The sequence below is a fragment of the Lynx rufus genome, unplaced genomic scaffold (assembly GCF_022079265.1).
Source record: "Lynx rufus isolate CCGP_SWC_20201006 ecotype Redwood Valley unplaced genomic scaffold, mLynRuf1.p SCAF_15, whole genome shotgun sequence".
Classification (NCBI taxonomy): domain Eukaryota; kingdom Metazoa; phylum Chordata; class Mammalia; order Carnivora; family Felidae; genus Lynx; species Lynx rufus.
In genome coordinates, this window is record NW_025814829.1 from 30,805,453 (window position 1) to 30,821,378 (window position 15,926).

Below are 15,926 nucleotides of genomic sequence, written 5' to 3' on the forward strand. Positions count from 1 at the left end.
AGAAAGACTGGGGAAAGGACAGAGGGAGAGAGAATATTAATTAGGCTCATGCCCACTGGGACCCAGTCTCACGACCATGAGATCATGACCTGAGCTGAAATCAAGAGTCAGATGCTTAACTGACTGAGCCACCCAGGCACCCCGGGAGGTTTTTGATTACTGACTGGTTATTTGTCTGTTCAGATTTTCTATTCATGATTCAGTCCTGGTAGCTAGTATGTTTCTAGGACTTTATCTGTGTCTTCTAGGTTGTCCCATTTGTTAGCACATAATTGTTCCTGTTAATCTTATATGATCCTTTGTATCTGTTATATCTGTTGTAATGTCGCCTTTTTCATATCTAATTTTATTTATTTGAGTCCTTTCTCTTTTTTCTGGGTGGGTGGCACCTATTCTCTTCCACGTAGGTATGGACATTGAAGCTGACTCCATCTCCACCTTCACTCTGATGGCTTCTGATTAATCTGAGTGAATTATGGCAATCCCATTCCCCTGAGATGGGTTCAGGACTAGATATGTACCTAGTTCTGTCAGTGCTATCCGTGGGACTATGTGCTGAGCAATTTGAGGTCTGAGATCTGAGAAAGATCACCTCTCTTTTAAAAAACATATATATAGGTAAAGATAAAGGAAAAGACGGTATTCTGACTCCTGAAACCACGACACTGGGAAATTTTTAATTGATTTTATGTTACAGTAAATACTAGATATTACCATTTAATTTATAATGCAGTGACTGATTAAATATACATCTTTAATGAGGGGAGGACATTGGTTAAATAATTTAAAAACTGTCAGTAGAGAATACATTTGGAAACCACAGGATATCCAACTATCAATGTCTTGCTGTTGTACTTTTTAACCTAGCAGGATTTGTTTCAGGCTTCAGGAAGTTTGGACATAGCTACTTAGTGATGTTTCAGTTACCCTGATATGTTCTGTTTGTCTGCTTCTCCATCCTTAGCTTTCATTGTCACGCTTGTTGCTTCATGGTTACAAAATGGCTGCAGCGCGTCCAAGGAGGAGGAAAGAAAAAGGCCAGTGGACAAAAAGGGCATGCCGGTTGAGTGGGCCTGCTTTTATCAGGAAAACCAAAGGTTTCCTGGAAACCCCTCTCTGAAACCTGGGGTGTTGTGTTTTATTTGCTGCTAAGCGCAGTGTATCAACTTTATCTTCCCTTCTCAAATTTAGTTTCAAATATGTTAGTTCAGTAACTTGTTTATTTTTTGCTTATGCTTTATCAACTAAATGTTAGACTCACTAGGTAAGACATTTAGTTTTCTTTTTCTAAAATTTGGGCTTCTGAGCTATAAATATGTAAATTTGTGCTAAGTTCATGCAAATTTTAATTTGAACCAGGCATTGTGGAAATTTTTAAATGAGTTTTGTTTTTCTTATGTAAAGTTTTTCTGTCTTAGGAAGAACAGAAAACCTATTGAACATTTGAACTGAACTCCATTATAAGAATTACAATACAAAATACCTCCTCTCAGGGTTCCTTTTGAGAACAGAGATTCGCAGTCCATTAAAAGAAAAAATGAGCAGTGTTTAAATTTAATATCTGATATTGCATTCAGGATTTAGCTGAGACTTAGCTGTTCTTAAATTATGTACTCAACTATTTTTTTTTTTTACATCATCCACCTCCCCCCACCTGTATCCTGTTCAGAGACGTATTTATTCTGGGTTACTGAGATAGATCATTGAGGTAAAAATTAAAAGGATAATTTAAGGCTGAAAGAAAATATGGTTCAAAATGAATTGCTGCAGGTAGCAATGCGCGCTATAGACAAGGTAGAGCTGAACTTTAGAAGGAGTTAGGGACACATGGTGCAGTGGGGCAGTGAGTGGCCGCTGGGTAGTTGAGACAGGGTGAAATGCAGTTTTAAGTCTCTGTTCAGTGTTAGGGATTAGGCCTAGATTCACGGTGCACCTCAATTTAGGATTCTGGATCTAGGGTGGATGTGGAAGAATAGTTCTGAGCTAAATGCTAGTTTAAGTTCATCTCAGTCATTGGAGAAAATAAATGATGTCTTATATTTGTAGTACCCACCATATTCTCACCTGTTGTGACTAGAGGAGCCACTCGTCATAGGGGAGTAGGTAAAATGTGTATGCTTCCAGACTGTTTGGAAAGAAAGAACTAAGTAAATAAGCTATTGCACTAATATTCTTCGCTCTCCCATTTTTATGGTACATGACAGCATCTCTCCGAGAATATGACTTTTATCTTTCCTAATCTTATTATGCAGGAGGAGAGGAGTGGAAAACCAGGCTATTTTATTTCTGTGTCTCTCAATTAGGGAAGGAGGAAACTCATGAGTGAATCTAACAGTTATGTTGCCACAGATTTTTTAATCCAGTTTTTTTTTAAGTTATTTACAGTTATTGTGGACGGTACTGCATGTTGAGGCTAATTGGAAACAGTGACCAGATTCTTAATCATTGTCAGGAAACTGCATTCAGAGAATGAGAAGAACACCCCCACTGGATGAATTGCAGCCACCACCATATCAGGATGACAGTGGTTCTCCCCATCTCTCATGTACGCCCTCAGAAATTGGGGACAGTAAATGTGAATTTTCCCACTGCAGCAACAGTCCACGATGCTCATATAACAAGTGCCCAAGTGAAGGAAGCACAGGTCACGAAATAGAAAGTTTTCATAATAAAGGATATGAAGAAGACGTTCCAAGTGACAGCACTGCAGTCCTGAGCCCAGAAGTAAGTAAAAAAGCACATAGAGTTTTTTAAATGGACGTTATTGGAGGATAATAATCCTGTGCTTCTCCTCTTGGTAAGACGGTTTCATCACTATCCTAGTCCTTTGTGGCTTAAGGTACCCGTGTTCTCCTTGATCTAATCTTGATCCAGCAGACATGTCAGGACTGTCTCGACTATCCTTCACCCACCCCACCCCCTTTTCCCCAAAAGGAGGATGCGTAGCTAAAAATGAGAGCGATACACAAGATACTGGAAAATTGTCTTCCCCAGGTTTCCACCTCAAGATAGGTCTTTTTTATTTTAACATTGTATACCAAACATTCTGGAATTACCTGTTTCTTCCATCTTGAGGCTCCTATTATGTGTTTTTTATTTTTAAACTTCTTTTAGTTTGGATATTTTTACTTCTGGGAGGTTGCTCACTGATGTTTTATAGGTTTTTCAAAAATGATGTTTTTGCATTTTTATGTGATGGAATATGGAAGGGAGGAGTGATGCTCAGCTTTATTAACAACATTTGGATTCATGGCATCACTCAGAGTTGTTGGTTGTGTTTTAAGTTATTTCCTGTTTTGAAGCAAAAAAGTGAAAATGACAACAAAAATACATGTGTTGAACTTTTGAAGTCTTTCCATGTTGTTGAAAGGATTTGTTTTAATCTTTCAACAATGATGAACACTGTAATAGTAATTTGAGCTTTCCATTAGGTACTATGTACTTTTAGGACTTACTTTCTTCTAGATTGCAGCTTTTTACAACTTTTGTCCCAAACAGCATTTGATAGTAGTACTCTAGTTATGTCAGTGTTCTCACTAGGTGAATTCCATATACTGCCAAAATTAAATAATGGAAGTAGAGCCATGAACAGAATTCCCACAATTTTAAGTTTTTCTTACATAATTTCTAAAAACACGTGTTGTCTGTCACTATGTTTCTACTATTTCTAGTATTCTAATATAGTATCTAATTTAGAAGAAAATTCCACATTGGAATTTTAAGTTTAACACGTCCGTATTTCATGGTTTTCCACAAAGACTATTTCTTTGTGCTCTGTGCATGAACAAATTTGAGACCACTGTTTTGTAGGTTTACACACTGGATAGATAGCCAACAAGTTAATGGAGGAGCCTGGACTGTGGAGTTAACAATAACAATAGCAGTCAACAGTTGTGCCAGAAATTTTGCTATAAGCTTTATAGTCAGCTCAGTTAATTTTAGCAACCTCATCTTCAGGAAGTTATTTCCATTTTACAAATGAAAATATTAAGACTCAGAGGGTTAAGCAGTTTGCCCACATACAAGCACCTATTAGATGGTAGAACTGTAATGCAAACCCAGGTCTGTCTGTCTGCAAAAGCAGTGCTCTTAACAGCTATATTCTGTTGCCCTTCTTGACCTAAATCGTTGTGTGGGAAATTACTTTGATCATTGGCATGGTACCCTCCCTTGCCTGGTACCCTACCAGGCAAGCTGTTTCAGAGAACTCATGGACCAAATTCAGATGCTCAGATCACGTGTGTGTGTGTGTGTGTGTGTGTGTGTCTGTGTGCATGCACATGTGCTTTAACCTATTTCTTTTTTTTCTTTTTTTTTAATTATGAAATTTATTGTCAGATTGGTTTCCATACAACACCCAGTGCTCATCCCGACAGGTGCCCTCCTCAATGCCCATTACCCACCCTCCGCTCCCTCCCACCCCCCATCAACCCTCGGTTTATTCTCAGTTTTTAGGAGTCTTAACCTATTTCAAATATAATGTAAGAAGAGGAGCAAGGTGAGGTAGGTTAACACACTTAGAATAGGATGCCAGTAGGTACAGGTGGTAGGAATACACTATGTAAGCCTTGGTTTAAGTAATGCCCAAGTGTCCTATGTCACTCTTTCTGCCCCATCAGTGTTCCCTATATACGGTTGTAGTAACAGGGACAAGAGTTGAGTTTTTTTGTTTTTGGTTTTTTTTTTAAAGTAATCTGTACACCCAGCGTGGAGCTTGTACTCACAACCGCCAGATCAGGACTTGTATACTCCACCAGCTGAGCCAGCGAGGCACCCCAAGAGTTGAGATGTAAACAACAGTGCCAGGGGCCAAAAACATATACTTGTTTTCTGGGAGAGATGCAGGGACAATTACTCCTGTCATCAGTAAAACTTGCCAATTAGCCTACTAAATCAACCTAGGTTCTATTTCCATTAAGGAACACATGGGTGACAGAGCTTTAGCTCAGAGGTGACATGATCATGGCTTGGGCCTTACATTCCTTCCTTTAGGCAGTACTCATTTGTTCTATTATATTTTTGATTCATTATGTCTATCTTTGGCATATCTTCCAAGTTATTAATTTAGTTACTATCTGTATTTACTGTATCTTCTGAATTTTGCCTCTCAGATTACTTCCTTATTCATTATTTATAGTTAACACAGGCGTTGAGTTTTGCCCATATTTCAGAAGCTGCCAGCTTGCTGTCTGTTGACACTTAGTCTCTTCTATCCTGCTTGTTTTTGTGTCTCTGTAGCAGAATTGAATATATTCAGACTCTACAGCAAGTGCATGTTGTATCAATATCTAGATGCTTTTATAGCCTCTGTTAGTATAAAGTCCACTCTTGTGTTTTTTCAAATTTATTTTGCTTTCTACCGTTCCTTTAATAGATACTATTTATCAAATAGAAAAGTCTTACTTTCCTCTTCATTTAATTCAGGGCATAGCTATGTTAGTGCCCATCTACACACACAACTGAACTGGGATAGGAGTGAGGGTTCCAGTGAGGGTTCCCTGGCAAGAAGGTCAAAAACTCTACTGATGACCTGTTACTAGCTGACAGTCATTCAAATGTAGACACCTTGAAAGGAGGGATTATTTTCTAGTAGCCTGTTTAGAGAACACAAATAGTAATTTTTGTCTATAAAGGTCCACCCTTTTAACCCTCTCTGGGACATTATGAAATTTTTTACTGCCTTGTAAATCTTAGCTATTATGATACTATTTTAGAAAGTATTTCATTGAAAAATCAAAGCCATGTAATTAATCATCTTTGATTGCCAATTATGAAGTGGCATACGTTAAAACATTTTGCTCTAGATTGTCAATTTTTTTTGACAGAATAAGAATATGTTTATCCTGATTTCATCATATTCCATTTAAAAAAAAAAAAGCCGAATCCTTCTCTAAGAGTCTGTTCCCTCTCCCTAAGTGTTGTTCTTCATTTCTTCTTTTTTTTTTCATACATGGTACCAAGCAGGGTCACCCATAGGTAGACATGTAAGATTTATATGTAAAAGACCTGAGTATTTTTGGTTCTCTGCTGAGTCTTCCCCAACTAAAATACAGCCTGGCACATGGTTAGTACAACAGTTAGAGTTTGTGTTCAGCTGCTTTAACAAGAGACCAATATGATGGCTAAAAACCACAGAAGATTGTCTTTCATTTAACGACAGTCTAGGGGAGTAGGTGGCTTCGCTCTACATCATTCAGGGGCTTGGTGGGGGGAGGGCGGGCAGGGCGGAAGTTTGTTTTTTTTGTCACTCTGCCATCCCCTGGAGTATTTGTCTTAGTCCACATGGTCCAAGCAGAGCCACCCATCCTACCTGCGTATCTACTGGTGGGAAGCCTGAGAAAAAAAGAGAGTGAAGGTCAAGTAATTTCCTCTATAAACCTAATCTGGATGTTTCAGACATAACTCTGCTTGCCTCCCACTGACCAAAGCCAAGTCTCATGAGCATAGCTGCCACAAGTAAAGTTTTGAAGGGCAGTGTCTTGCGGGACAGTGTGTTTCTGCCTCAACTCTGGTAGCCCTTCTCAGAAATGCAAAAAGGGAAGAATGGGACTAGTAGGAGTGGCTGCTACCATAGGCACCAAGGACACGTTCAGAAGCAGAAAATTACAAAATTGGTCCACATTTTAAAATGCCCATCATTTTAAGATGTTTAAGACTTGTTAAAATGCTTGAAGGGACAAAGTGGTGTCGTTGAAAGGTCAGAGACCTGGGTTTGGCACAGTCGGTAAGTAGCCAACCCTCTTGTTACATTCCAGGGACTTAGGCTGGCAGGAATTTGAGACAATTCTGGGTAAAACAGGTACAGCTTCTTCCAGCCTCATCATTAAAATGTACAGTTTTGGTCTTTCTGGAAGTTTTGAAATGTGTAGTCAGCGATTTTCAACAGTAAGTAACCTCAGAAAATAATACGTAGTTTTAAATTGAGGTTAAAAATTAAAGTGTAAATAATGTATGTGTTATGGAAAATAAGTATTTGGCCACAAGTATTTTTGAGGCCTCTGTATTTATACTTTCGTATTTCCCATTTCCCTTGATTTCCAAGCCTCAGGGTGCTTACACTCTGTTACAGATGGGGTGTTTTAGAACAAACTTTCCAAATGGGACCAAATTTTTCAATGGCATTATGCTTGTATCCATTATCTTTCTATCCAGCCTAATATTGAGCTGTCAGTTGCATTGTTTATAATGTTGAAAGTGCAATTTAGTAGTTTCCTACAAAAGGAAGAGAGATACATCTTGAAGCATGTATTTTTAATTATAAAAACATATCCAACTTTCTCAAAATTGTGATGGGGAATACTAAATTCTTTGTCTGTATTATGATAAGCTTTTGAGTTTAACCTACCATGTTTACTCCTCTGACCTTGTGGAGTAGCTTTTGATCGTAGTTGACTGTTATTTATTATTACCTTCTTTGTGACAGTTTTCACATCCTCCTCCTAAAGCAGTATCAGATGTTTATTTACATGCTCGATTATATACTAGAGTTAAAAACTGAAAACATTTGAATTTGCTTTTCTTAGGATATGTCAGCTCAAGGATCATCTTCACAGCTTCCCAAACCTTTTGATCCTGAGCCAGAAGCTAAATATGGCACACTGGATGTGACTTTTGACTATGACTCACAAGAACAGAAGCTTCTGGTAACAGTGACAGCTGTCACCGATATCCCAACATATAACAGGACAGGTGGCAACTCATGGCAAGTACACCTTGTTCTTCTACCTATAAAGAAGCAGAGAGCAAAAACCAGCATCCAGAGAGGACCATGCCCTGTCTTCACAGAGACATTCAAGTTCAATCATGTTGAATCCGAGATGATTGGAAATTACGCAGTTCGGTTTAGACTGTATGGTGTGCACCGTATGAAAAAGGAAAAGATTGTGGGGGAAAAGATTTTTTATTTGACGAAATTGAATCTTCAAGGGAAAATGTCACTACCTGTGATATTGGAACCTTCTTACAATCATTCTGTGAGTATCTGATCAAATAGCCTGACTATGCTTTATGTCGTGATATATAACGTAGAGAGTTTTTAAAATCCATTATCAGTCCGGCCACTTTTTCAGTCTTTTTTAAATGCAATAATCATGCCTTTACAAAATTTCTAAGCCCTGGATAGGTCTAATTTTTTCTCATTCTAGAAAAGTTGCCCTTGAAGATTATGTGACTTATGTATTTTATTTAGTCCTTCACAGAGTCCAGTCCAATGTCTTAACATTTGTTCCTGTGTTAAATATTTATTAGATGGTTGATTATGACATCAAACGAACTCCGTGCAGATTTTATTGTTTCCTTTCCAGGTTAAAACTAAGTGGTACAGTAAGATCTAGCCCCGTATCTTATTTAATATGCCACAGAAATCATTTGCTTTTATAGAATATGTACTGCTGCCCAGGTCATGGCTAATTATCTTTCCAGAACTGCTATGAAATTATTTTTAAAGGTTCAAAAGAAAATCTGGCCTTGTTATACTCTGTACCCTTTCTAAACAAAGGTTTTGCAGTTGTTTGGGGAGAATACTTCAGTTTCGTCTATGAGCTATTATCCCTTTTCCCTTTTTTGCTCCAGGTTCTGATCACATATAAGTCTCTCTCCCTCTCTCCCTCCATATTTTTAACTAAATTCCCGCAAGACATTGCAAATCACAGGAGAGTTGACCTGCTTCTTTAAACTGGAGATACATTATGTCACATAGTTATTTAGATTATGAGAAAATCTGTGATATGCTGTAAGTGTAAATTACAAATTGTATTTATTCCTCTCTACTATATTGAATTAAAAGCATTTTTATAATATAAATACAGAGATTTTAGAATGGATGTTTATTTTTAAATACAGGTATAATATTTGAGGGTTGTTTTTAAGATTTTAAAGGGTGGAAGCATAAGTTCAAGATCAGAGAATTTATACCAGGAAGCATTGGATCTTATAGGACCCTCATTCACATTAGATTTTTTTTTTCACCATACCATTTCAGCTGGATGATTTCAACATTTTTAAAACCAAAGGCCATAGTAAGTATAGTGTATCCCTGCGGGTTTGTAGGATACTGTTTAGCCTTTATTGATAACTTGTTACAATTTTAAATTGCAGAATTACCACTGTGGGGAAATATCCCTTTTAAAAATATAATATCAGCAGTTTATCAGAGGAGAGAGAAAAGAAGTCCAGGCAGTATTTCAGAGTTGGAAAAAGCAGTTTTTTATAAAATTGAATATTTGGCAGTTCTTAATAGGATTGTAAACTTTTTCATGATTTGGTCTGAGTGATGACTAGTTAATCTGTGAAAACACATTCTTATAGAGAAATATACCTGATTTAAATTGGAAGAGAATGACTGTATCATCATGAGGTATGTATTTTGTATTTATTTACTTCAAATGATCCATTTCCAACTCTGTGTTAATTATATTCATTTCACAAACAAAATGAAGCAACAGAAAATAATATGGTTTCATCTCTGGTCCAACTAAATTATTTCTGTATATACCTACATTACATGTATTGGCTTGTAGTCCTTGATTCTATATTTCTGACAACCAGTACAGTAAATTTCTGAAGCATGTTCCCAGAAAGAAAAAAGTGCTAGACAAATAGCTTCTAAGAATCTGACTAGAACTGTCCACTGCTCTGGGAGAATTTTTTCTCTACACTGCCACCCTTTTCAGATTTACTGCCTGTGTTTAATTGTTCCTCTCTCTTTCCATCTTTCCCGTTCCACCTTCTCCAAATCCAAAATATTTTGGCTTCTGTGCCAAAAACAATTTAGCACACCACAATCTTGAGGTCAAGACTCATAATTCTATCAGTTGTCTTGTCATAACAATAAAATACTCCTAGAATGTTTGTGTTCTGCATGTGTTACAGTGTTTATGTTCTCTTTGCTTAAGTTTTGATACTAACCGTATAGAAAAATCATGTGATTATAGATTACGTGGGTGATTTTAGCTTTAATTTTATAAGATGTAATAATAAATGAGTGAGAAGTTCTCATAATTAAACAATTTATTCTTGTAGCTTTTGAATAATTACTTGATGTCGTTGCAAGAATATTAATTAGCCTTTAGGTAAAGGACAGTTTTAAGATATTCAAAAATTGATATACTATGATTAAACATATTTGCAGTTTAATAACAGTTTATTTTCATGGGTAATAATAGAAAAACAGAATTCTACAATGGAAAATTTAACTTTATATTCAGGAACTGACCAAATCAGTACATTGAGAGAAAAAGTGATCACTATCACCGGATGACTGAGAACTAAACCCTGAGTTTCCCTGAGGGTAGAATTTAAGTTGAACTTTAAGATAAAGATTCAGTTTGATCACTGAATGATAGAAACCATACAGAGTTGAAAAGCATGAGTCCTTTGTACTAACTAGCTGTGGCTGTAACTTTGGATAAATTATCTAATCACTTTGGGCATCAGGTTTCTTAATAGTAAAATGAGGGAATTAAACCAAATGTCCCATCTATCTCTGATATTATGATTCTACTAATATATTTTGGGAAAGGCATTAGGTAAGAACAGAAATGGGTGGAATTTAGATGCATTTGGTGTGCTAAATATATGACATTTTGTTTGGATATTTATTATGGTTTCTCACTCCTCCATATATTTTCAACTGTCTTCTAATGTCTGAGAAAGTCCCAACTAATAGTCCCACCTCCCTGAGGGCAAGTTCACTTTCCCAGCCTGACTGGTAACTCCGGCAGAGCCACGCTCGCGAGGCGCTCTAGTCCTGTTCCTGTCCAGGAAACCTCAGTACAGACTGAACAGAGAAGCAGGGGCTGCACTCACATCATGTTTGCATGGGCTGATGGTGGAGGAACCTGATACTCAGAGTCCGTAGTAATTCTGAATTAGCTTTGCTGGTGCAGAAATAGTATGTGTGCTAGACAGTGGCTGTTGCAGGAGAGAAGAGACCTTGGCACATGAGTGTCCATGGGGAGCAGTGGCACAATTTCCTCACCGGGCCAGTTCTGCAGCGTAGTTTTAGTTTTTGTTCTTGAGAAGCGTACCCATAAGCCTATTCTCTAGTCATCCTGATTCCCTTAATAAATTACTCTTCCGTTTAATGTTAGCTTCCAGTGTTTTCAGATAAGAACCCTGACTGACAAATGTTGAAATAGCCATATGGTTGATTATTTAGTTGTTTTAGTCATCTCTGAAGCCAGACTCAACAGCTAGAATGTTATCAGTTACCCTTCCTGCCCCGGTGTACCCCTCTTACCGGAACTTTTCTCATGTACTCATCTTTGTTCGTATGGCACTCTTTCCTGGTATATAACCCCAGCTACTTTCTTCACCTGCATCTTTAACGCCATATTACTCTGTATAACAGTTGCCTGGAATGGCATCTCCCCCCCCCACTTTTTTAAAATTTTTTTTTTTTATTTTTGTGAGAGAGAGAGACAGAGCACGAACAGGGAAGGGCAGAGAGAGAGGGAGACACAGAATCCAAAGCAAGCTCCAGGCTCTGAGCTGTCAGCAAAGAGCCCAATGCGGGGCTCGAATTCACAGACAGTGAAATTATGACCTGAGCCAAAGTCAGGCACACAACCGACTGAGCCACCCAGGCACCCCACCTCTCCCCCTTTCTTAATTCCAGTTGTATTTCTCATTCAGCTACTAGATTTCTTAATAATATTAGATTTTTTATTATGATTTATTAATAATGAGACTTTGTTCTTTCTCTCACAACCCTTCCTATACAGACACTATTTAACTAGCATAATGTATGCAGTGTGACCAGCTAGGAAATGGGGACTTCATTCCTATAGCTGCAAAGCACTGAATTCAGCTACCACCTTGAATGAGCTTAGAAGTAGATTCTTGGCCAGAGCCTCCAGATAATAGCCCAGCCCAGCTGAAACTTTGATTTCAGTCTCGTGAGACCCTAAGTAGAGAATCCAGCTGAGCTCATTTGGACTTCCTACCGCAGAAAGTGTGTTGAAACTTAAGCTTTAGCAATAGAGGGCGCTTAACATGTGCCTTGACATCTGTGTTCCATTCAGTCTGGCTCCATGTCATATTTCTGTGTGAACGCATAGCATCTATAGTAAGTAGACGTGGGAGTGGGTGGGCTTGTCTCCGAGGGAAGGAGATCCTCAGGAACTCCTAGACTTAAAGACTGGAGAAAGGAGGGGTAAGGTAGGAAGAAAGAAATACTAAAATATCCCAAGAGCCAAGAATCAGTTATGAAGGAAGGAATAATTAACTTTGTCAGATGCTACTAATGGAACCAACAATCTAAGTATTGAAAACTGCTCATTGAGGGGCTCCTGGGTGGCTCAGTTGGTTGAGCACCTGACTTCAACTCAGGTCATGATCTCACAGTTCGTGAGTTCAAGCCCTGTGTCCGGCTTTGTGCTGACAGCGCGGAACTTGGAGCCCACTTTGTGGGTTTGTGTCTCCCTCTCTCTCTGCCTCTCCCCTGCCCATGCTCTGTTTCTCTGTCTCTGTCTCTCTCAAAAACAAATTAACATTAAAAAGAAAAAGAAAAAGAAAACTAACTGCTCGTTGAATTGAGGATATTCAGGTAATGGGTAGCCTTAGCGGGACCAATTTGGATGGGGCAGAGGGTAGGCAGAATCCAAACTAGAGTGGTAATCATGGGGACAACTTTTAAGCCAAATTTGGCTATGAAAGTAGGAAGGAAGAGGACTTTAGGAAAGATGTTTTTGAGGTTAGGAGAAACATGGGCACACTTAAATACTAATGCCAATGGGGTGCCTGGGTGGCTCATCCGATTAAGTGTCTGACTCTGTGCTGACAGCTCAGAGCCTGGAGCCTGCTTCTGATTCTGTGCCTCCCTCTCTCTCTCTGCCCCTCCCCTGCTCGCACTTTGTCTCTCTCTCCCCCTCTCAAAAATAAATAAAACATTAAAAAAATTTTTTTTGAATACTGATGCCAACGATGTAATCAGTGATGATGTACAGTATCAGGGAAGAAATTGAAAATGGGGGTTAACCGATACATTTGGGATGGTGAGAGGCAAAAATGTTAAGAGTATTGTTAAGACATGTGTTTAAATTGTGGACCGTGAAATCTCAGTTGAAGAAAAACGGAAGTAAAGCTAGAAAGGGACTGATAGGCAGTGGAAGGAGAAGGGCTGGTGGACTGAAAATCCCAAGGATATCAAGGAACAGATGAGACAGGAGGAGTTGAAGAAGTGTGGAATGACAGGGGAATGTAGTTAGAGAGGAGACTGCTTTCAGTTAATTTCAGTGATGGACGACAAGGGTCCAGAGTGAGTATCTGAGATAGAATAAGAGGCACCGGAGATGGATAAGTTGGTCAGGAGAGGCCAGGTTCTTGGTGGCTGGCTTATCCACCTGCACACTGAAGTCACAAAAGATCCTGGCAGAAATTAAAGTACAAAAGAAGATTGAATGAAAGGTTATTGTTCTCGAGGAATGCAAAGGAAATGCTCAGGACAGACTATCTATGAAGACAGGATGATATCAGCCTTAAAGAAAAATAGTTATTCTTGTGTATAAATTCAGAGGAAGAATGTTTGAGAAAGCAGCGGAGAACTCTGCTTTTGACCCTAAGGCATTTCAGGTATGAGGGAATAACCAGGATGGATAAGTCTGCAGAGGATGATGTATCCTCAGGGAAGAATTGGATTTTGGTTGAAGTAAAGCATTGGGGGGTTCATAGAAGAACCTAAAGTTCTGGAGGAGTTTATCATAGATCAGGAGTACCAGAAGGCATAGTGAAGAGATTCAGAAAAGGAGGAACATAATGTCTTAAAGTAAAAGACGTAGCCAATATCATCAGGGATTTGCCTTCATTTAGGTTGCTCTGAAATGTCAAACCCAATTATAATTTGAATCTATTTAAATCTCAGATTTTGTATAAAGTCTAATTGAAATCCCATCTTTATAGAAATTTGTTACGTTGTTTCTAATATAAATTTAAATTAGTTGATCTTATCTTTGTTTTTTAAATGTTTAGTTTTGAGAGAGAGAGAGAGTGTGAGCATGAGTGGAGGAGGGGCAGAGAGAGAGGGGGACAGAGGATCCATCCAAAGCAGGCTCTGCACTGGGGCTGGAACTCACAAACCGTGAGATCATGACCTCAGCCAAAGTCAGATGCTCAACCGACTGAGCCACCCACGTGCCCCAATCTTATCTATCTTTGTATACCAAATATCTAGTAGTGGTTATTGCTGTATGAATGTTAAATGGATGGATGGATGAGTAGGTGCATGTGGTACCTATTATTTCTGACTTGTTGCCTCTGATGCTTGTTTTTGTGGCTAGTCATAGGTTTTCTTGTTATTGACCTTGTTCTGTGCCCTTCTAGATTTTAAATACTTTAAGAATAGAGACTGTGTGTGTTTGATTTGTACGGTTTTAGTTATACTTACTTTTCGTAGAACCTAGAACATAGGTATTCAGTGAATACCTATTAAATTGATTCATCAACATGTTCAGGTAAGCCTAATCATTTAAAAATTCTTACTAAGGTCTATTTCATTATTCCCTGCTAGGTATCAAAACAGCCCTGTTAGGAATCTTTTATGATTTAGAATCCAGTGAGTATACTCGTAGGGTAATTAAATAGGAACACATCACAGAGTGTTTTATTTTTAAATAATCATCAACTAGAGACATATATGCTTATGTAATTTCCCATTCAAGGGTATAATGCCACAGTCTTTCAGACTTCCTTATGACTTACTAAAGTGATGATCTTCTTTTAGGTACTTTAGAACCTATAATTCTTAAAATTCCTGTGTCTCAAAAATAGCCTATCTTTTTGTTAATAGATTGAATTAATTTAGTTTGATATTTATACTGTGACTGTTATTTTTAAGACAGGTAAATTATTACTTATACTCTGTAATTGAAATGTGTGTCCTCCTAAGAATCATACTTTAGTCTGTATTATTAGCAAGTGTCTTCTAAAACTTAGCTTCACCTGTTTTCATATTCACGACATTCACATACTACCATTGTGAAGAATCTACATTTAGAAAATGTACATTACACTCCTTAATCCTAAAGCAATTAAAAATAGAGCTTCATAATAAACTAATGATCACAGTTAAAAATTACTACGTGAAGGAGAAAGCTGCCTGTGTATAATTCAGTTCCCTAGACAATAACACCAGTATGAGTCATGGCTCACTTTAGTGTAAAACTAAATAGTTACAGACCTATTTAGAGACAGTTATTCAGGGTAGGTAAGCATATATTATCAGTAGAGAGGAATAGCTCTAGTCTGGGAAGAATTGTTATTAGATAAATCTTTTCAGTGAAAGAGAATCTAAATTAGAAAACAAAAGGAATCTTTTTGTTTAAATCAGATTCTTAGTTTACAGGGTCAAAAGAAGTCAAGTTTAGATCCTACGTCTCAAGAAATTTTGAACATGCAGAAAAATTGAGTGGGAAAAAATGGAATCTTAGTAGCTAAAACTGTTTGTTCTGCATATCGAGTATAGGGAACAGCAAACAACTCACCTAGGATTCATTGAGTTGAAGCCTCCATGTGCTAAACGATACACTACTGAGGACCAGCCTGTACTTCGCTCTTGTATTATTTTTTCAAAAATGAGCCAGAAAATTGAAGAAATAAGCATAAAGTACAGGTATTATTTTCCTTTTCTGCTGTATTTTATCTTATGCAATTAACTCTTCCAACATACTGATTTCAATTGTTTGCACTACTAATGAGAGAAATTAACAAATGCTTTATGGAAAGACAGTACTATTTGATCAATTTAGAGTGGATGAAAGATTATGACAGATAAATTTAGGTTTAAGAGGACAGCATATTCTATAATTAAGAACACTCTAAAGTGCATTAAATAGAGCAAGAGGGGATAAAATAGTGTTCTTTACAGGAACATTTGGAAAGTTCCTGTAAATTATAAATAGTTCAAATTATAAATAGTGACCATTATTTTT

At 37.7% G+C, this 15,926-nt stretch overlaps 1 protein-coding gene across 3 annotated transcripts in view; it reads left to right on the forward strand.

Annotated features, from left to right (window-relative positions):
* The window catches only part of SYT14 (synaptotagmin 14), a 141,464-nt gene that overhangs the window by 72,582 nt on the left and 52,956 nt on the right, over nt 1–15,926 (forward strand). For all 3 annotated transcript variants that reach the window (XM_047077279.1, XM_047077280.1, XM_047077278.1), the window contains exons 3-4: nt 2,453–2,724; nt 7,524–7,973. In XM_047077279.1, the coding sequence (XP_046933235.1) occupies nt 2,453–2,724; nt 7,524–7,973 (722 nt within the window). The remainder of the gene's footprint in view (nt 1–2,452; nt 2,725–7,523; nt 7,974–15,926) is intronic.